At 31.3% G+C, this 20,835-nt stretch overlaps 5 protein-coding genes across 7 annotated transcripts; 1 reads left to right on the top strand and 4 right to left on the bottom strand.

The window, feature by feature from the left end:
• On the top strand, nt 602–1,440 carry LOC109328819 (50S ribosomal protein L7/L12-like). Its single transcript, XM_019562415.1, has one exon. It carries the CDS (start codon nt 690–692, stop codon nt 1,179–1,181), a length of 492 nt encoding a protein of 163 aa, XP_019417960.1. The 5' UTR covers nt 602–689; the 3' UTR covers nt 1,182–1,440.
• Nucleotides 3,744–6,077, bottom strand: LOC109329195 (annexin D8-like). The gene is made up of 6 exons (XM_019562866.1): nt 6,005–6,077; nt 5,642–5,787; nt 5,003–5,221; nt 4,684–4,896; nt 4,179–4,280; nt 3,744–4,080 (listed from the first exon to the last, which is right to left on the bottom strand). Exons 1-6 carry the CDS (start codon nt 6,075–6,077, stop codon nt 3,874–3,876), a joined length of 960 nt encoding a protein of 319 aa, XP_019418411.1. The 3' UTR covers nt 3,744–3,873.
• Nucleotides 6,798–10,736, bottom strand: LOC109328998 (C-factor). Of its 2 annotated transcripts, XM_019562657.1 has the most exons (7): nt 10,474–10,736; nt 9,474–9,626; nt 8,800–8,893; nt 8,490–8,572; nt 7,588–7,741; nt 6,907–7,151; nt 6,798–6,818 (listed from the first exon to the last, which is right to left on the bottom strand). In XM_019562657.1, exons 1-6 carry the CDS (start codon nt 10,606–10,608, stop codon nt 6,916–6,918), a joined length of 855 nt encoding a protein of 284 aa, XP_019418202.1. In that variant the 5' UTR covers nt 10,609–10,736; the 3' UTR covers nt 6,798–6,818; nt 6,907–6,915. The 2 variants fall into 2 exon arrangements, with proteins under 2 accessions (XP_019418202.1, XP_019418201.1); XM_019562656.1 differs by lacking the exon at nt 6,798–6,818 and having other exon boundaries at nt 6,825–7,151.
• On the bottom strand, nt 13,014–18,716 carry LOC109330380 (probable WRKY transcription factor 14). Of its 2 annotated transcripts, none has more exons than XM_019564562.1 (4): nt 17,699–18,716; nt 16,469–16,609; nt 15,106–15,693; nt 13,014–13,728 (listed from the first exon to the last, which is right to left on the bottom strand). In XM_019564562.1, the coding sequence occupies exons 1-4, from the start codon at nt 18,424–18,426 to the stop codon at nt 13,722–13,724; spliced, it is 1,464 nt and encodes a 487-aa protein (XP_019420107.1). In that variant the 5' UTR covers nt 18,427–18,716; the 3' UTR covers nt 13,014–13,721. The 2 variants fall into 2 exon arrangements, with proteins under 2 accessions (XP_019420107.1, XP_019420106.1); XM_019564561.1 differs by having other exon boundaries at nt 13,680–13,743; nt 15,118–15,693.
• LOC109330381 (probable WRKY transcription factor 14) lies at nt 13,707–14,378 on the bottom strand. The gene has a single exon (XM_019564564.1). It carries the CDS (start codon nt 14,337–14,339, stop codon nt 13,722–13,724), a length of 618 nt encoding a protein of 205 aa, XP_019420109.1. The 5' UTR covers nt 14,340–14,378; the 3' UTR covers nt 13,707–13,721.

Below are 20,835 nucleotides of genomic sequence, written 5' to 3'. Positions count from 1 at the left end.
ATGTTGTAAGAAAAAAACTTAAACATATCAAAATTGACATCAAGTCAAACTAAGTCATTCAAGTAACCTTCAATGAAAAAAACTTGCTTGAAGATATCCCTAACATCTTATATTTACATACATCTAATTATAGTTTGATAAATCATTAAATTGTGGGTTTCACTTCATCGTATCGTTAAATATGAGATTTGGATAGAGGAAAAAGACAACATAGAGAGAGAAGAGGGGAAAAAACTGAAGAGACCCACAATTTAATGACTTATTAAACTATGATTGAATATATGTAAATATGAGGTGTTGAGGTCGTCTCCAAACAAGTTTTTCTCATGATCGAAGTGATAATTTAATTTCTTTCGAAGTAAGCTGTCACACAAGCATATTTGTTGTCCCACAATCTGTATCACTCTATATGTCACTAGTTATGATTAGTTAAAAAATGTTTGTTAAAAAATATGGCACGTGGGATAGAAGATGTGCTCTCCATATGAAAATATCGAGATACCAACTTGGATCTTTACTAAAAAAATAATTGGGCCTTTTTCTAAAAATACATTCTATATTTTTATGCATTGTTGGGCTCACCCTAATTTACATTTTTTGCCACACTGCTTCTCTCACATCACACACTCAACAACGTTGTTCATTTTCATCGTTCCTTGCTTCCAAATTGAAACCCTAAAACCCTAACAATGTTCCATCTCACCCCAAAACCCAAATTCAGATCCTTCCAGAATCTTCTTCAACTCGCTAATCGATCTTTCTCCACAGAAACCCGCACCCAGAAACTTGATCGCATCGCCGATGATCTCATCTCCCTCAATCGGTTCGAAAGGCACGATTTTTCCATCCTATGGAGTCTCAAATTGGGTCTCAATCGCTACACATCCCCCAATGCAACCGGATTTGCCGCGGCGGGTCCTTCCGCCGCAGCAGATGGAGCTCCGGCGGCGGCGGAGGCCAAGGAGAAGACGGTGTTCGATATAAAGCTGGAAAAGTACGATGCATCGGCGAAGATTAAGATTATTAAGGAGGTTAGGTCGTTTACTGATTTGGGGTTGAAGGAAGCTAAGGACTTGGTTGAGAAAGTTCCTTGTGTTTTGAAGAAAGGGTTAACGAAAGAGGATGCTGATTCGATCCTCGAGAAACTTAAGGCGTTGGGAGCCACTGTTGCATTGGAGTGATATCGATTTTCAAATTTGGGTTTAGAGTTTTGTTGTAGTTGTAGAATTATTCATGACTTGTTCTATGGTTAGCATGGTTTTAAACTGATGTTGCAGTTTTGGTAATGTTGCTGCGAAAATATGGCTGAAATTGTCGGTTGCGATGTAGTTGAAGAGATTACCTCAACCATAACATTGTGGCCTCCATTGCGATCACGAACCTGGATGTAAAACCTTGATGGTTAGTGATAAATAAATGAAAATTTATATATCTCCCCTTGTATTTTTTTGTTGGAAAATGTGTTTTTTTATATTTTACTTGTGACATACTTGATTTTCATTGAAATTTTAATATTGGATCATTGGTATTTTTTTGGTTTTAATTTATTGAACTTGTACATATACTAGGGAGTATTTTGTCATATTTTCTTGGGTGAAGATAATAGGAAAGGCCATTATGTAGTTTGGTAGAGGTGGATTACTGGGCTTATTTTTTATGGTGTTTTTGTATTATAGATTTATAGATTCATTACTATTATCTGTTACTTGTATGAGTGGTGTGCAAGTTATAGAGAGGTTGAAGTTCAACACCTGACCAGTGAAGTGATTTAGAGATTTTTGTTAGAAAATATAAAAAATTATGTGGATCCTATAGAGATCCCATTTCTCATGAATTTATTTTGAATTGAGATCTTTTGTTCAATTTAATCCAATTTTGCGGAGGACTAACCCTTTTTACGCCTTGAATTAGTCAAAATATATGGAATTTCTTACTTTTCTTGGAGGATTAGATGGAATCAGGCCTGCCTGACATTTGAAGAAATTTGCAAATGCAATAGTAGTTGTAGTTTGGATGATAGTTTTATAGAAGGTTGTGTGTGGTGTACCTGCTATCTATTCGCTGCAAAATATGGATTTTGGTTACTGATTAATTGGAGAGTAGAAAATGAAATATAAGGATATAATCAGTTCTATGTTTGGGTGATAATAAACTTCTACTATGTTCTATTGGAGGAATTTAGAGCTTGTTTCTGTATAATGAAAACATCAGCAACAGATTGCTTTGCTTTTGCTCTCTTCGTTTAGAGATGTTTAGATATTTTTCTTATTAAGATCAACTCACTGTTATCACTTTTATGACTAAGATAGGTCTTATTAAGTGATAGATCATGGGGACCTATTAATTTTGGTTACCTGTGTGCACTAACTCATTCTCAAGGTTCCCTGTCAAATTGAATTTAGTGTTATTATTTGTCACCTTTGAGAATTGAAATAGATTTGTTGCGGGTAATCAGATATTGAATGCCTCTTTTATAGGAATTATTAGGTGGTAGGTTATGTGAAAAGATGGGATAGGATTATGATCAACTGGGAGTGGGGTTGCTCTTGCGAGGTTCTAGATGGATTAGTTGTATTTCTGGTTGCCTTTCTACTACTTTTTCTATGATTGGCCATGGTGATACTCAATTGAGTCGTCTCTATTTATGTTTACGTTCACGAGCATTGTTCTGAGTTGAATGATTTCCTGGGCAATTGGTATGGCCTTCAATTAGTATGGCCTTCATTAAGGGTATCAAAATTGGTTTAAAAGAAGTTATGGTCTCCCCCGCTTAGTTTGTGGGGAAGAAGAAATTAACAGGTTAGTTTTTTGTTTATTTGAGATTGCCCTCCCTAGTTTAAACTTGGTTGAAAAGGGTTGGTCTTGGCAGGTATCTAGGTATAAATATGTATTAACCATAATCCTTTATTTGGTTGCCAAATCATGCATCAGTTGATCCTTTATGTAGAAATGAATCATGCTATTTTGTTTATAAGATCCGGTGATCAAAATATCCAAGTGCTTAGATGATTAGTAGGGTCATTTCATGTATTTGGATGTTAATACTCATACTAGCCTTACCCACTCTTATTTTTCCAGCAGCCCCTTTTAACTTTGTGTTTCAGGGATATAAGAATTGTAAGGGACTTTCTTGGGTCAGGTTTAGATGGGCACTGATAGGTTCTATTTTGCAAATCTGTTTCTGTAATTCCTTTCTCTTTCTGTCCAACTTCAGACAGTCATATACTCATATCTCCTTTCTCTTTTTATGTTTTCACTTAATTACTGTTCTGTTGAGTCATTGACTGTATATAAGCACTTTGATTGTGTCATCTCCGCTGCAGAGAGATTTTTCCCATGTCGGAATGAAATAGGTTAGGCTGTCTGTCAGGAGCCTATGGCTTGATCGGCATAAGGTCTGGTCTGACCCGTTTATTGAATTGCTTGGTGGTGATGGTCACATGATAGAAATGTGTAAAATGACTTGCGCCTAATTAAAAAACTGAACATTGTATAAATCTCTTTGCTTGTGGGAGTAAGGCTGTGTACATTTATATTCCTAAGACTTCACTAGGTGAGAACCTTGTGCACTCGGTCGAAGCCCTTTTTAAATATTGCATAAATCCAAATTGGTCCTATCTTAATCTTATGTTGCAATGAGGTCTTTTTCATGAGTTTATGCTGTATTTCATTATAACAAGAAGGAGTAATATAATCATAGGAAAACAGAGATGCATATGAAACTAGATTTAATTAAACTGCAAATACATGAATCAATCAGATAAGCCACATTATTATTGTTGTAGTGATAATAAACCATAAACTATAAAGCATTATTTTCCTAAACTGATCCTAGTTAGAAAGCTAGCCCAGTTAAATTCAGATAAGGCTAAGTTAAAGTGAATTGTTTCCTAACAATGCAAGAAGAAAAATCTTGTAATTTCCTGATATGTTCCTAGCCACAGAATCATCAATAGAAACATTGTTTCTCTTGAAATAAAGATCCTTGATTTCACTTAAATCCTTCTCTGCACGAGTTATGATAACACGGCTAAGAGCATTTTCTTCACTTATCAAATCATTCATAGCATGGTGTAATACCTATATCAAATTAAGACATACATGTTTAATATAACCTATTCAATAAAACATTATAAAATGGATCAAAGTTAGTAACATAATTTCATAGCTATATTTACCTTAGCAAAATATCTTTGGGGATACTTAATGCAACGAATAGTAGTACGTAGTGCTCCTAAGTATTCATCATCATCATCATCAATTGGATTGGATAATAATCCCTAAAATCATCAAAGCAAACCAATGTTTTATTGTTTATGTATCATTAGAGGGTGAACAACCATTTTTTCATCTACATTTTTATTAGTTGCATAGTTACAACAATCTTATAAAAAGTACATATATAACACCATATTTAGTCCATAATTTTTATAAAAATTTTATGAACTCACTTCTAACTGAAAATGTTACATTAACACCATATTTATGTTTTCGTGTCGATGTCTTATTTCATGTCTTGAATCAATCACATATTGTCACATGAATAAAAGAAAATTTTAAAAACAAAAGTAACATTCTGATTAGCTCGGACAGGGAATAAGACACCGTTCAAGACAAGATTTTTGTCCGTGTTTATTCTCCTTGTATTTGGTTTGGAGAACATATTATATAAACTCATATTACCTTGGTAATTGTTGTGCCATATATGTTCCTAAAGGCATTGAAAGTCACACATAGCTGCTTCTTGCTTCTTGTGCTCAAAATTCTAATGATTTCATCATGGTTAAACACTTTGTTCTGAATTGCATGATGAAGAATATTTGCTTCTGAATGAGCCACACTCTCATCAAATTCATCTCCATCATACCTATAAGCACTTACAATTGCAACTAACAACTGCATCAAAAACAAAACTACTTCATTATTATTCTTATTCCTAAGTAAATTAAAACACTTTGTTATAAAAAAAAAGCATATAATAGAAACTTAAGAATCCACTTACTTTCCTAATATCACTATTTGTTTTGGAGGCCAAATCTTCATCAAGGGAATGTTTGTATAGAAACTGATATGAACCCTTTATAGCCAAAATCTCTTGTGAAGTTCTAGTGCAAGCAATCTCAATTAGTACTTTATAATCTGGTTTTGATTTGTTTAGTGCTTCATGAGCAAATACAGCATCTCTTTCTGATGGATCCATTGTCCAATGGCTTATAGCTCTCTGATTTCAATGATAGTATTCATAATGGTATTCATTCAAGTAATATATAATTGTAATACATATTATCAATATATAAAATTTATAGTTACTTCCACTAACATATATGTGTTGGAAAAAACAAAAAAAATGTTGATTTCTCTTTCTCAAAATACCATTGGGTGCATAACAGATAAAGTATTATGTGATTATGTCACATGTCAACGGATTCATCCAATACTAAACTATCCAGTTCCGTGAGGATTTATGTCTAAAACTATGTCAGCTGATTTATTTAGTACTGAATTCTCCAATTTCGGAGAGGATTCTGCTACACATTTACTATACCCTCCCTATACATTGTGGGTTGACTATTTATCTAGCTTATGATATATATATATATATATATATAAAAGATAAAGCTATGAATTGTTATATATTTACCTGAAAGCTTCCTGAAAGTTCAGATTGAAGTTGTTGGATAAGATCCTGATGATAAATTTCTTGAAAAGCCAGCCTCAGAAGTTTCCTTTGAGCTTCATTTCGATGTGCTAATATAGATATAACAGCTTTTTCATCTGTCCCTAATCCTGTAAATCATATACAATTGTATTAGAAATGTAATAAAAAGAAAAAAAATCACTAAACCCCTTAAACTTATAGTTAATAAACAACATAAAAAGTGAAAAACTGGTTTATACTTAAGATAGTTATTAAGTTCAAGGAACATTTTTGTACTAGGAGTTTGTGCAACATAAAATATTTATGTAGAAGCAACACCTAATTGAAGAAATATATTAACATAACCTTGACATGCACTCTTTATAGTTTCAGCATCATCAATTGGAGAAGAATCTTTTGCAGCAATTATAGTACCCATTTGATTATGTCTCTTGTCTTTAGTTAATGTCAAATTTGTAGACTTGATTTTTGGTTTTCCAATTTATAGAACATTAACTTAGAAACTGTTTCAAAAGTGAAAGTAACATTCTCTAGATAGTTTTATTCTAAGTTTCTAACATACTTTTCTTTTCTTCCTTTTGATAACAAATCTTATGTTATTCTATTTTTTAGAATTGATAACGGACTTGGCGTTAAATATTTGAACGCAAGAGTATATTAAAAGTGACATAAAAGTTCATAATTCCAAATTAAATCATATAACGAACCTAATCAATTTTCCTCATTTGGAACTGTAAGAATGACCAACATATTTCATTTCTTATTTGTGGTAAACCAAATATTGGGGACTAGTTTTTATTATCAACATTGGATCCCTTTAAGAGTTAGGTTTTAAAAGGAATGAAGAGAATTAAAGCAAAATAAAATATTTGAGTCGTGTCACAAGTGTATTTCATGGAAAAATATATTTGCCCTTTTCAATAATCTTGACGCAATGATAAGAGTGTTGTTTAGTAAATGTCGCGAGTACAAATTTGGAGATAGTCTTTCTACCTGCCGATTCTCCCTAGACCCAGTGAGTGGAAGCCTCGTATATTGGGCTACCATTTTCATTGCAACAAACTAATTAAAAATATAAAAACCTTGGATTTCATATATCATAAGATACATATATAAATTTATTTCAGGTAATCATCAATATATCAGTAAATCACTTAAATACAATTTTCTAGTCATTTTTTATCGAGATCAGATTAGACACATATGAATTGATATCATTCATAAATGTAATATTGCTTGATGAAAATTTGACAAGATCACCAAGGAATTTCTTGACCATCCCATGCAAAGAACTTGCCATTATCATGAACCTTCACATTGTCAATAATGCTTAACATCTTTTGCACTGAGAACTCTTTGGTAAAGAGTTTATCTTTAGGAACATTTTTTTGAAATGGCTTAGATAAATCAGTGTCAACTGTACCAGGATGCAATAAAATGCATACAATTGGATCCTTCTTTCTTGCAAATTCCACAGAGGCTGTCTTTGACACTGTAAGAACATAATGTGGAAAAATGTCTCAGATTATTACCATTTCAAACAATTTGGATAGTTCCAAATTCATTTTGGTTTATACTTGACCAATGCATAGTTGTTATTGTTATGAAAATTGCATGCAAATACTATAAAGTGAACAGAAGCTAAAAGGGTATTGATAATCAAAAGACAAGAAACATGGTTTTATGCAAATACTATGATGTTGTAGAAATCATATAATTTGCAGGATTCATTCTAATGATGAATGTTTTCAGTTGGATCATGATGGATCTTTTCGCATGGTATGTGTCTATGTGACTAGGTTTTTATATATATCATTAAATCGTATAATCTTGCCATCTTTTACAGAGATTTTGGAATGATTCAATGAGACACTTCAAATTATCATTATCGATATTCCATGACAAAGATCATATATAAAGAGTCATACATTGATTAAGCGCCGTCTTTGAAGCGCGATAAGAATGCCAACCCCCAAGATGATTGTCGCCAATAGATCCAACCCTTGCACTCAAACTAGCTACAACTGCAGTACTTCTTTCGGTCCCGAAGCCGCCTCCAATTTTTAGAAGAGGCCACATGTGCTGATTTAGAACTTCACAGAATAAGATACACACATATATATGTGGCTCAAACAAAAATACACATTCATAAAATTGAAGATAAACATATATACAAAAAGTATTAGACACAAATACTGATAAATGCACAAAAGTACTGCACAAAACTATAAAACTAAACTAATGAAGTAAGACGAATTGCACCCAAGTTTTTTATCATGGAAATTTGGTTGAAGTTTTCAGCAAAAGAAATCATCATATGTATCTCACTAAACAAGTGCCCTACTCATTTTCATGTGCATCTCACAAAGCAACCGAAATCATTTATATCTCTTAACTGTGATTAGGCATGAATTATCAGACATTGTCACTACTCATTGACTGATGCATAAAATGAGTGTGTTATTGACATGTATAGGGGTATTGTAAATAACTACAAATCGATAAAAAAAAGGGAATAACTTACATATCAAATGTCTAAGACGATAAGTCAATTCAGGTTACAACTTGAACAAGTGTGGGATTTAATTATTCAGATTACAACTCATGAAGTCACTACTGTAAGCAAATCATTTGTTTACAGAAATTACTAACTACAATCGCCAAAAGTCACTAGAATAAACATATTAGTAAATTATAATGTCCATATTCATCTCTTCATGCAAGAACAGAAGGCTTATATAAACTCTTCATACACATAAAGAACCATACTTCTAAGATTATCATAAATACTTGAAAAATAATTTTGTTAATGAAAATTAGGTGGTGTTACCTTGATAACCAAGATAGGACCCACGGCATTAACCTCATAAGCAAGCATTAAAGATGATTTCTCCAATTTGTTCAATGTTGTTTCTGTATTGCATATATAACTAACATAATAAGCTGCCTCATATTTGTATGAAACTTAGAATCAAAAGAAGATACAGAGCTTTAACTCAAAGTTATAAAAATCATTAGCCACCATTACACACTTTCTCCTACAAGTACATGTTTTTTGTCTTTCCTTCCTTTATCCTTCATTGCACACTATAGTACATGCCGAAATGGTCCATTACTAAAGAATGAAACAAAATCTTTACCTGGTTGTAGTACTTCAGGTATTGAAAGAATTCCGGACGCATTAATGAGAAGGTTTAGATGGCCATATGCATCTTTTATTGACAAAGCAGAAGCCTGAAACATTATGAATAAAACACAAACCTTTAAAACTGATAGATTTGAATAATTTCAATTTAACAATGAACCGTCGAAATGCCTAAAAAAGAACATAATTACATAATTATGTTTCGAGATTCAAAATAGGCTTCAGGGGAAGTTGCACTTGAGTTGCCTACTCTCATCCATCATCCATATTACACTTTCCCCGAACAAATTTTGACACATGTCACCCCCATATATCATCCTCTAATGATTACCAATAACCCACTGCTGATCAAATTGCGATGAGAGCAACAATCACGTCTCCTCATATCATTCGAGATTTGTTAATTTTCCTGGACAACAGCACCCATGGTCGAGCTGTCAAGTAGGTTAATGCAATCCGGGTAATAGATTAGGGTGGATATGCCGTATGCGCAATACCCATATTGACTTACATAGCATCTAGCATTGTAATAAGTAGCCATTAGGCATGCGGAGAGGCTAGGAGGAATGGAAGAAAAAAAGATTGTCAAGCCTCTTATTGTTTTTGAATGTGTGCTTATGTTTTGTGAATGACATAGAAGGAAATTCAATAAGGGAATAGAAGCATAACCTCAATGGAAGTTTCATCGGTCAAATCCAATGGCAAAATTTTAAGACGATCAGCAAATTTATCTTTGAGATGGATAAGCCCAGTCGACGAATTTGGATTACGGCAAGTAGCAATAACATGTCCTCTATCATTGTTCTCTAGCAGCTGCTTAACCTGTAGACAGTTTCAGTGGAAATTATTTAGCTTATTATGCAACCATGATTCTTGATCTTCACTCCTTTAACATGTTCACAAAAAGATACAATATAGTTGAGTTATGACAATGGTAATTGATTTATTGATCTTCAGGCTATAGAAAATTTGTCAAACTTAAAATTCTTCCTCTGCTTGTGAAAGATACAATAAATTGACTAATATTATTATACTATCACAGTGGTACTGCAGAAACAAGATGAACAAAGTAAACACATCAAAGCAAATCCCATATTAAAAAATAAGAGTAAATGACTCTTACCAAGATTGAATTTTACTCAAATTACACAAATCCCCCTTGAATAGTAAAGCAATTTCTTCAAAAACCAGCACAAATCTCACATGAATTTTGTTCATTTCTACAGGTTTTGAAGTAAAGAAGAGATTTGTCTAGTATAGAAAATAATTTGAGGGCATTTACTAAAAAATGGAAATAATAATAATATCAACAACACTTGCCAAAGAGTGATGAATGCTAACTTCTCTACAAAATAATTTCCAATGCTTACATAAGAGAAGTGAGAAACTATAACTCAGTTCAGTCAGTAAATTATTCAAACCAAAGACATAGTTCTGAAATGTTCTCCTTCAATCAGCATATCTTGATATATATATATATAAAACAAAACTCATATACAATTATAGCAGTTAAAATGTTACAGTGAAAACATGGAATAACAAATTTAGCATACAATTATCAGTGTGATAAAGGAAACAAAAAAAAACAAGGAGAACAACACAAGCTAAAATTTTGAGAAAATGGGCAGTGGCAAAAGCATTGTTGAAGTGCAAATATGAAGTATCTTACAAATTGAAGGCCTATTCCTCTGGAAGCACCTTGAACCATAGAAACTCCACCATTAAATTTCAAAGCAGAAGTAGAAGAAGAAAAAGCCCTTCTGGTGAGTGATAAAAATCGCAGAGATTGTGATGCCATTGTCATCAAAAAGTGTTTAAGGTGGGCAATGGCAATAGCATTAGATAAAAAAGGTTATAAATTTGAGAAGTGAAATTTGATGGGTATATAAGAAAGAACAACATATATTGAATGAAACGTGGATGAGTAGTAGCCAATGTTATTTCTGTCATCAAACTTATATAACACTCCTCATTTATTAACACATGTATGTCATTTCTTATATAGAAAAATAAATTGTTTATATGAGTTTTATAAATTATTACTATATTATTTATCATTTATGTTTAATTATTATTAACTCTTTAAATAATATAATATAAATGAATGAGAGATAATATACTGAATATGTATATACTAACATGATTTCTATGAATTGTAATCATCATTCATCTTTCATATTTAATTATCATTAATATAAAATTACAATAAACACTTTTATCGTCCTAATTTCACTTCTTTCCCTCAAATTCATAATTCCACTTCTTTACTTCAAATCATATTTGAATGGTAATTATCTGTCACTTCTATTCGTTTAATAAATAAAAATGATAATAAAAATAAATAATTTTTCAATTACAAATAGTATAGATAATAAAATTGGCAGGCTCTTTACTTTAAAATAATCAAACATTATGTAGTGTAAACTAGTCCATACAATTAATAAAAATATCATCTTAATATGAGCAGATGAGGTGATAATATCTTTTTCGATTAAAGAATATTTTCTATATTTTAACCATAAAATGTGACAGTGACTCTTATCAATTGTCTAACTGACATTCAATCAATGATTCGAGCAACACAACGAAGTGATTAATTAGGTGAGAGTGCATTGTTAGAAGAGATAACATTACTATGAATGTTTTTTTTTTGTGTAAAATGATTTTTTGTATTCTTCTCCTTCTAATCTTTGCTTGGCCTCTATTGAATAAGTGGTTAAATTGCAAAGTTCAAGATTTCAGTGATGAACTTCAAGATATCTCATATATATAGAGAATGAAATACTTGCGCCGACATTCTACCTAATCATGGCATAAATCATAAATCTAATTTATGGTGGAATGTTCTTCCTAGCTTTCTAAATTTAGAAATCGGTAGGAATAAGTTATGCCTACTTAACTACATCTTTTCCATATACTCGACTTTCTATTTTAATATATCTCCTTAGGTGGTTATGTACCTTCAGAATATCAAACTCACTCCTACATCTTTTCTAACTATTATCTCTCTAAAACTAATCATATTATTATTATTATTACACATAATAAATCTACATTTTGGATTACTTTAAATCATTATCAATTATGATAACTTTATATTTCATTTGTAAGTATTAACCAATGGTATTAATTTATTAAATTAAAAAAATGTGAAATTGGGAGGCACACTTAACACTCCAGTTTTACATAATGAAGAATTTCAAATACAGGAGATAAAAAATAAAGTTAGAAAAACAGTTCTTTTCTAAAATGAAAAACAACTTCAGTAGTGTAGAAAATATAGTATTCCATTATAATTATTGTTTTTTTTTCTTTCTAAAAAAATGAAACGGGTAAAAAACAGGTACAGTGTACCTATCAAATATTGAATCTTCATAACTTTTGGAAATCGATGAGTGTATTTTTTTATAGAATATGTTATCTTAATTAGCTCAAGCAAAGTTAAAGTCCTTTTTTTCTTTTCTGGTTACACAAGCAAAGTTATACAATAATATTAATAAAATACATGCACAGAAACATAAAATTATGGAAAAATAAACACTATAGGCTCTTAGTTGCTACAAAATAATTTATTTACTAATTACATCTAGGTTATCTCCAACATTTTACATCCTTTGTTCAAGCTGTCAAGTGAACTCAACCTTATATTTGTTATATATTAAATAAATATTAAAAACAAAATATAAATGTATAAGTAGTAGCATAACGAACGCCCCGATTTTCGGTTACACGAATTAAGTATTATATATTTGTTTGCATTCTCGAAACTTGGGAGTATATACTCAAACTGATGAAGGAATCAATAAATATAAAGATACATAATACATGCACAAATAGGTGAGCATGCACATGCAAAGTGATTAAATACCAACCTCGTTTTGATGGACTTACAATATCTAAACACCAGAAACTACCACAGATACTTGATATATAACCAAATAATAATCATAAAACAATTGAATTAAAATGTTACAACTAGTATAAGATAGAAACAAAGTCATTATCCAAAACAATGAACACAAGTTGGTGGATAATAATCAAAAGAAAAAACAGAAAGCTGAGGAACCAAAGCATGCATTTTCCTTCACCCTAATGTCACACATCCCTAGAGATGACTGATATGAAAAGTCAAGCTTTATTGCATATAGTAAGTATATATATATATAATATAATATATACTTTCTAACCCTTATATATATATATATATATTATATATATCCTTTTGTCTTCTTTCATAAAAAAATCATCTCTCTCAGCAAGTAAATCTCCAAACCCATTTTTCTTTTATGGAATAACCCCACATGAAATAATTTTTGTTCCACTTGAAATGAAAAAGATGAAAGGGCTCTAGTCCCATCCCTTTTTATCATCAATCTACTCACTGAGCATTCTTCAGTCATGTCTATAATGAAATGTACTTGTTTTAACTGTTGCAACCTTCTGTTCCTCAGCTTTCTGTCCCATCCACCAATATTCCCAAATGGAATGTGGGGCTCGTTTGTTTTTGCTTCCAATCAACCAGCACTCTCTCCTTTTTTCACTCTCTTACTAATTTATCTCCCTCACTGTTCTGGTAAATAACAAAATGAAAAGAAAATGTACTAATCACAACAAATGCAAATCTTCCAAAACAAGCATTTATTACATGGAACTTGATCATAATAAATACATGTTTCAGAATGTATTATTATTCTTGATTTAAAAGATATAATAAGTTGCATTCTGATACTTGTATTTATTATAATACAAGATTATGTAATAATTTTTAGTATTCCACATGAGCTACATCAAACCATGTTATGAGAATATAGCATGACCTTGAATAATATTGCACCAATCACCACCAGATAAAAGTTGAATGAAGATTATAAGGTTCTTTGTGAGGGAGGTGTTTTCCCTTAACTTTTCAAAGACTTGTTATAACCTTCTCTTACTATTAGGTTCTTCAAATGAGTTGGTGGTGCCTCCTCCTGACCAATCAAAGAGATGGTATGGATCTAAGGCCTTGGATTCCCTCTGATCATTGAAACCTTGAGTAAACAATAGGTTTAATGGGTCAGCTTCTATTTCCCCCAACTCTGCAAAGAAATCCTCATGAGATTGATTATTATGGCTATTACTATTTTCCAACATAGATGGTTTGTAAGAAAGTCCATCACTGAATTCTCCATCATCCATCTCAATCTGCTTCTCTATGTCTTCCATTTCTATCTCTTCCTTCACAGACACATTGCCTTCACTATTGTTGCTCTCTTGTTGCTCTTCCTTTGGCTTTGTTGTTGTTGTTGTTATGCCCTTGTGAGAGATTTCTGAATTCTTTGAAGTTGGAGTATGGTTTGTGTTCTTGGATGGTTGGGATCTTGATGAACCAGCTAGGGCATTTCTTTGAGTTGGCCATGGATGGTTGTGCTCTGAAGTGTAAGTAATAACCAACATGTTTGGGTCTGTCCTACTCCTCTCAACTTGTTTCCTTGCAGAACAACCCTTTGAGCTGCTGCATCTATAATAACCCCTAATAGCAGCAAAAAAAGACATGAAAAAGAAACGCTTCACAACACCCTAAATGATAATGAGAAAGAAATTTGGTTCTTGCCGGATGGTGTATTAACCCTTATACTTATTTTGGTCTTTTTTGTAAATTGTAATTATGTCGATTAACATCTCTTGTACCCGTTTTAATATATTTCCTTATCAAAAAATTTAATGAGAAAGAATACCAACCCCTTCAATTACATAGGTTACAAAAAGAAATTGCTTAATAACTTGGGCACATAATCAACTTATAATATTAGAAAATGGCAAAAGAAAGAATGGTAAAACTTTAAGCTTAATTGTTTTCTAAACTATACAAACAACATTCTACATTTTTTTCTTTGTCCTTATTGGTTATTCCAAAAACATTGATGTGAGACTAATCTATGTACCGAGTTTTGTGATTTAATCTAATAATTCTGCCAAAATGACAGCTTCACAGTCTGAACCCTAACCTCATAGGTAACCACATCACTTTTTCCCTTACTTTTAATTATGTGACAAAATTAATATGTGTGCAAACAATTAAGTGAATTTAATTATAATCAAATTGTGAAATTTATATACATGTGACTGGAATGAATATTCAATAGTCAGGAAGCAGTAAAGAAACACAGTAGTACACTACAAGTTATTGAATTTATGTGAGGGTCAGCAAGGAAGTTATTACAATATATAATATTTTGCAGCATTACCAATAAGTTTATATATTATTTTAATAATAATGTACCTAAAGGCTAAACTAACTAATACAAAGACTTGTTATAACCTTCTCTTACTATTAGGTTCTTCAAATGAGTTGGTGGTGCCTCCTCCTGACCAATCAAAGAGATGGTATGGATCTAAGGCCTTGGATTCCCTCTGATCATTGAAACCTTGAGTAAACAATAGGTTTAATGGGTCAGCTTCTATTTCCCCCAACTCTGCAAAGAAATCCTCATGAGATTGATTATTATGGCTATTACTATTTTCCAACATAGATGGTTTGTAAGAAAGTCCATCACTGAATTCTCCATCATCCATCTCAATCTGCTTCTCTATGTCTTCCATTTCTATCTCTTCCTTCACAGACACATTGCCTTCACTATTGTTGCTCTCTTGTTGCTCTTCCTTTGGCTTTGTTGTTGTTGTTGTTATGCCCTTGTGAGAGATTTCTGAATTCTTTGAAGTTGGAGTATGGTTTGTGTTCTTGGATGGTTGGGATCTTGATGAACCAGCTAGGGCATTTCTTTGAGTTGGCCATGGATGGTTGTGCTCTGAAGTGTAAGTAATAACCAACATGTTTGGGTCTGTCCTACTCCTCTCAACTTGTTTCCTTGCAGAACAACCCTTTGAGCTGCTGCATCTATAATAACCCCTAATAGCAGCAAAAAAAGACATGAAAAAGAAACGCTTCACAACACCCTAAATGATAATGAGAAAGAAATTTGGTTCTTGCCGGATGGTGTATTAACCCTTATACTTATTTTGGTCTTTTTTGTAAATTGTAATTATGTCGATTAACATCTCTTGTACCCGTTTTAATATATTTCCTTATCAAAAAATTTAATGAGAAAGAATACCAACCCCTTCAATTACATAGGTTACAAAAAGAAATTGCTTAATAACTTGGGCACATAATCAACTTATAATATTAGAAAATGGCAAAAGAAAGAATGGTAAAACTTTAAGCTTAATTGTTTTCTAAACTATACAAACAACATTCTACATTTTTTTCTTTGTCCTTATTGGTTATTCCAAAAACATTGATGTGAGACTAATCTATGTACCGAGTTTTGTGATTTAATCTAATAATTCTGCCAAAATGACAGCTTCACAGTCTGAACCCTAACCTCATAGGTAACCACATCACTTTTTCCCTTACTTTTAATTATGTGACAAAATTAATATGTGTGCAAACAATTAAGTGAATTTAATTATAATCAAATTGTGAAATTTATATACATGTGACTGGAATGAATATTCAATAGTCAGGAAGCAGTAAAGAAACACAGTAGTACACTACAAGTTATTGAATTTATGTGAGGGTCAGCAAGGAAGTTATTACAATATATAATATTTTGCAGCATTACCAATAAGTTTATATATTATTTTAATAATAATGTACCTAAAGGCTAAACTAACTAATATACCTTGGATAAGGTGAACCTTTGATGGGTTTCTGACCATATTTTCTCCAAGCCCACAAATCTGAAGGAACTACTTCTCCAGTTTGTCTGCTGTTTGCAGCTGCTGGTGCAGGAATACAAACTACCTTTTTTGCCTGGTTCTTCCTGCAATTTCACAAAATTATTATGCTACTTCAACTACTTTGTTCAATGCATGATATAAAAAAATGGATTTGTTAACTTTGGTTCAGAAATAAATAAAAATAGGTCAGTATTGAAAAAACAAATCCAATAAATATTGATAGATTAAATTTATCATTTTCAATTTAAAATTACCTTTTATGTTTTTTTTAATTAGTGTTGTTCTTAGAGTATGATCAGTTAACATTGTCCTGTCAGACACAAGAATATGATAAAGATTGAATTGATGTAGAATGTTTAATAATATATGTAAATATCAGAGTGTTTATGAACCTGTTTGATTGATTCCTATTGAAATAGTAACATTTCTTGGCCAAGTAAAGAACAATAACAATAACAAGAAGGGAGTAGTGTTATTAGCTGAGATGAGCTATATGGATCGAACAATTATATAATGTTATATAATAAATTATATTAATTGAAAAAGCATTGAACAACCTATCATTTTTCTTAGTTTTCCGCCTTTAGAAATTAGACTAATGCTTATTTGATCTACTCTCATCACTGGCTCTTAATGTCTCTTTGACCCATGTTTAAATCGCCTAACACTCAATTCTATACTTTTTTTCCAATGAAGAATAGGACTTTTCACCTTGTTATATGGAAGAACAGTAGATTAAGATAAGTTGTTGAAACTAAAAGCTATGCTACGTTTTTTTACTGTGATTGTGTGACACACATAGCTAAGTCTATAGTTAAGGTAGCTGATTAAAGAGTATGAAAAGCCTCAATGAAATCATATTCATTGAAGAGTAGCTGATTAACCTGACCAGTCAAAGGTATTACATATTTGGAAAGCATAAGAGAAGAAAACAAGTACCTAACTCATGCCAAACCCTACTTTGTCTACAGTTTACACCTCACAAAATTTCAAGTTCCAAAGAACAATTTATGAGATTCATCTCCTTATTCCTTTCACAAATTTTTTAATGAACCACCATGAAATTAATGTGAACAAGCATAACTTTGACTCTGTGCACCATTTAATTCCGGGCTATATACTAATTGCATTAAATTATATTAATAATATATACAGTATCTTTATATTCTCACCTTCTTTTAAGACCCGGATTCCGTGGAGATGAGATCTGAACTGCTCCTGTGTTGTCAACAAGGCAATCCTTGGAAGTGTTTGTTGCATTAATCATGTTACCTGAAACCATAGCAGAAGTTTTAATTGCCCTTGGAGAAGTAGAATCATACGGTGAGAGAGGTAACTTTGCAGCATTAGGAGAGATCTGAATCATGTTTGAGAATATGTTCTTAGAAGAAGGCCTTGATGATCTAATGATGTTGTTATCTTCATGAATCTTGTGTCCAAAAACAGAAGTACTAGAACTAGTAGTATTAGTATTAACACCAAAACAAGGTGCTGCATCTTCCAAAGCCCCACAAGAAGTGCTTATAATTTCAGCAGAAGAATTTTTTGTTGTTGTTGTTGTGGTGTTGAAGTAGGGTGAAGAATTATTCCCTTGATTATGCATAATATCAAGCTCATGTAAGAAGGGATCTCTCATGTTTGAGAATGGATCTCTCAACAAGGTTGAAAATGGATCACCAAAGTTAGCTCCTTCTTCCAAAACAGAAGAAGAGAAATTGATAGGATCAGAAGAAAAGTGATGCTGCCAGTGATGATGAGAAAAGTGATTATTTATAGCAGCTTGTGAAGATGAAGAAGTTGTTGTGCTACTTGTGCTATATGCTCCACCAGTACTAGCACGAACTATATCAGTTAAATCACCTTGGTAATTATCCATGATTGGAACAAAGATACTGCACATGCTTTTCTGAACTTTCCCTTAGTAGTAGTAAGAAGAAGAAGTAGAAGAAGGGTATATCATATTTTGAAGCATAGATATATAGAATTATAGATATTTGGTTGGAATGGAAAGGGTATATTATATATGTATCTTTCTTTCATGCAAATCTTGTAAGAAGAGAAAGAGGTTGATTAAGGAGAAGAGGGTATGAGAGTGAGAATATAAAGTTTGTTCCCTCTCAATAACAAACAAAAGAGAAGAGATTGGGTTTAGAGAGACAGAGAGAGAGAGACGCTGACTTTTCAAGAAAGAGAGAGAGAGAGAGATAAGGGATGAAAGAGGCCAAGAGAGAAGGAATTTTATATAACAAAAATACAATAATTGAGTTTTTGTCTATCTTTTAAGAGATACTACTATCCATTTCATTTCATTGTAAATAAATCGTTAAATCAAACATTTCAGACATTGCAGATAAATCAAATTTAAGGTGACATCACAACTCACTTTACGCACCTTATTACTAATAGGTTTTACAATTTGATTACTTTCGGATCGAGGGATATAGATCACTTGTTTTAAATGATATCTCATTTTATGTCTCGAGCTAATTACAATGTTATTTTCTATTTTTAAAAATTATATTTTATTCATATGACAATATATGATTGGTTGAAGATATAAAATAAGATATTGTTAAAAAGCAGTATCTCTATCCATGTCCATGATGGATAAAAATATATTGTCTCTAAACATGTTCTCAAATTTGTCCCCACCAATCAAATTATGTTATGTCAGTTTAAAAATTAAATATTTATAATTTTATTTGTTGTTATATTTCATTTTAATTTGATTGGTGTGGGAAAGTTTGTAAAGAACATATCATTATACATCCATGATAGGACATAGCTAATATGTATTCATTCACTTTCACTACAACAATCCACATTGATTGCTTAATATATTTTATTTATTATTTATATTTTTAAAGATTATGTGATAATCAATATATAAATGATAGATGATATATAAACAAAATAAACATATACTTTTTCCATACTTCGACTATTTTTCTCTATTTTATTTTGTGAGAATAAATATTATAATATTTCTTGGCACATAAATGTATAAATATTTACAATTTTACGACTTGAACTTGCTCTACAATGTATAAATATTATCCCCTATTTTAGATGATAAAAATTCCTCCTATTCAACATAATTACATTTCCCCGTATTCAAGCTAGGGTCTCCAAGTTAAACAACTTGTGAAAGTTGATCTAAGCTTATGATATTAATGAGCAATATATGCGAATTATACTTCTAAAATAAAGGTTCAATCATACATTCCTACACATTACTTTGGAGGAAACTCAACCAGAGTTAATAAATAAAACAGAAGTCTCAAAATTATAAAAATTTCTGGATAAAAAATGCAAATTACAAAATAACCAGGGCAGTATTGATGAAAATGTATTTATCAAAAAACTTTTCCACTCTTCTTTAGTAATTAGTTACTGCTCTATCGGACAAACAGAAACTTATTATATGTCAATATTAAAATGTAGTAATTAATTAGGGTAAAATAAATTTAAATAAAGTATAAAATATGAGAATAAAATATATTCTGGTACAATGACATAAGTTATCTCTTATAGCCAATAAAATTCTGACATATATCTTATTTAATTATTTTTATAAAAATATTTTTAAAATTAAACAAAATTATACACATGTTATGATTTTATTAGTAGAAGGAGATAAGTCTGATATGATAAGTTATTTTATTCTATTAAAATATTATAACATTTTGACAACTTATTAGAAAACAAAGGTGATTCTAGAATGGTCATTTCGTTCGGCAAAACAATTGACAGTTAAACTAAAGACGGAACAAGTAGCCGCATTTCTAGGAGAAACGTTTCGAGTCATTCAATGTAGGCAAAAAAACAAATCGGACATCTAGTTGTTCGGGTAGGGATATTCATTAATAGATAGACAAATATCACAAAATTAATGAAAAAAATAATATAGTAACATATTTTTATTCTTCAATATATAACAAAATAATATTTTTATCATTAAAAATACAAATAAAAACAAATATGTGTCTCTCTATTAATAGAAAGAATCTTGGTTCATAATTGCACATGGATAAGCATGAATCACAAAGGATTATCCAATAGTTTTAGCAACTAATTCTTCAAAAAAGAGAATAATATATCTACTCATATCATGAGATAACTTATCTACTATAGCTAGTAAAAATGTGACATGTGTGCTATTTTGTTTATTTTTTAAAATATTTCTATAGAAAATGATAAAACATGATACATGTCATAATTTCACTGATAGGGGGAGATAACTTATCTCCTTATACCAGGAGATACTTCATTCCCTTCTTCAAACATCTACGATACATACAAGTAGGTA

This window comes from Lupinus angustifolius, chromosome LG16, assembly GCF_001865875.1.
Source record: "Lupinus angustifolius cultivar Tanjil chromosome LG16, LupAngTanjil_v1.0, whole genome shotgun sequence".
Classification (NCBI taxonomy): domain Eukaryota; kingdom Viridiplantae; phylum Streptophyta; class Magnoliopsida; order Fabales; family Fabaceae; genus Lupinus; species Lupinus angustifolius.
The sequence above is the reverse complement of the archived record's forward strand: the minus strand, read 5'-3'. Positions and strand labels throughout refer to the sequence as shown.

Excerpts from the sequence above, each read along its gene's own strand:
- LOC109328819 (XM_019562415.1), top strand. The coding sequence starts at position 690 with ATGTTCCATCTCACCCCAAAACCCAAATTCAGATCCTTCCAGAATCTT.
- LOC109329195 (XM_019562866.1), bottom strand. The coding sequence starts at position 6,077 with ATGGGTACTATAATTGCTGCAAAAGATTCTTCTCCAATTGATGATGCT. Across the intron at positions 4,897-5,002 it reads CAAATAGTGATATTAGGAAA|TTGTTAGTTGCAATTGTAAG; the intron begins GTAAGTGGATTC and ends TTTTTGATGCAG. Across the intron at positions 4,081-4,178 it reads CCCAAAGATATTTTGCTAAG|GTATTACACCATGCTATGAA; the intron begins GTAAATATAGCT and ends AATTTGATATAG.
- LOC109328998 (XM_019562657.1), bottom strand. The coding sequence starts at position 10,608 with ATGACAATGGCATCACAATCTCTGCGATTTTTATCACTCACCAGAAGG. Across the intron at positions 8,894-9,473 it reads CCGATGAAACTTCCATTGAG|GCTTCTGCTTTGTCAATAAA; the intron begins GTTATGCTTCTA and ends ATAATGTTTCAG. Across the intron at positions 7,152-7,587 it reads AAAGACGGCGCTTAATCAAT|TGTCAAAGACAGCCTCTGTG; the intron begins GTATGACTCTTT and ends ATGTTCTTACAG.
- LOC109330381 (XM_019564564.1), bottom strand. The coding sequence starts at position 14,339 with ATGTCTTTTTTTGCTGCTATTAGGGGTTATTATAGATGCAGCAGCTCA.
- LOC109330380 (XM_019564561.1), bottom strand. The coding sequence starts at position 18,426 with ATGTGCAGTATCTTTGTTCCAATCATGGATAATTACCAAGGTGATTTA. Across the intron at positions 16,610-17,698 it reads AATCCGGGTCTTAAAAGAAG|GAAGAACCAGGCAAAAAAGG; the intron begins GTGAGAATATAA and ends GTGAAATTGCAG. Across the intron at positions 13,744-15,117 it reads AACTCATTTGAAGAACCTAA|TAATAGTAAGAGAAGGTTAT; the intron begins TAGTAAGAGAAG and ends ATTTGAAGAACC.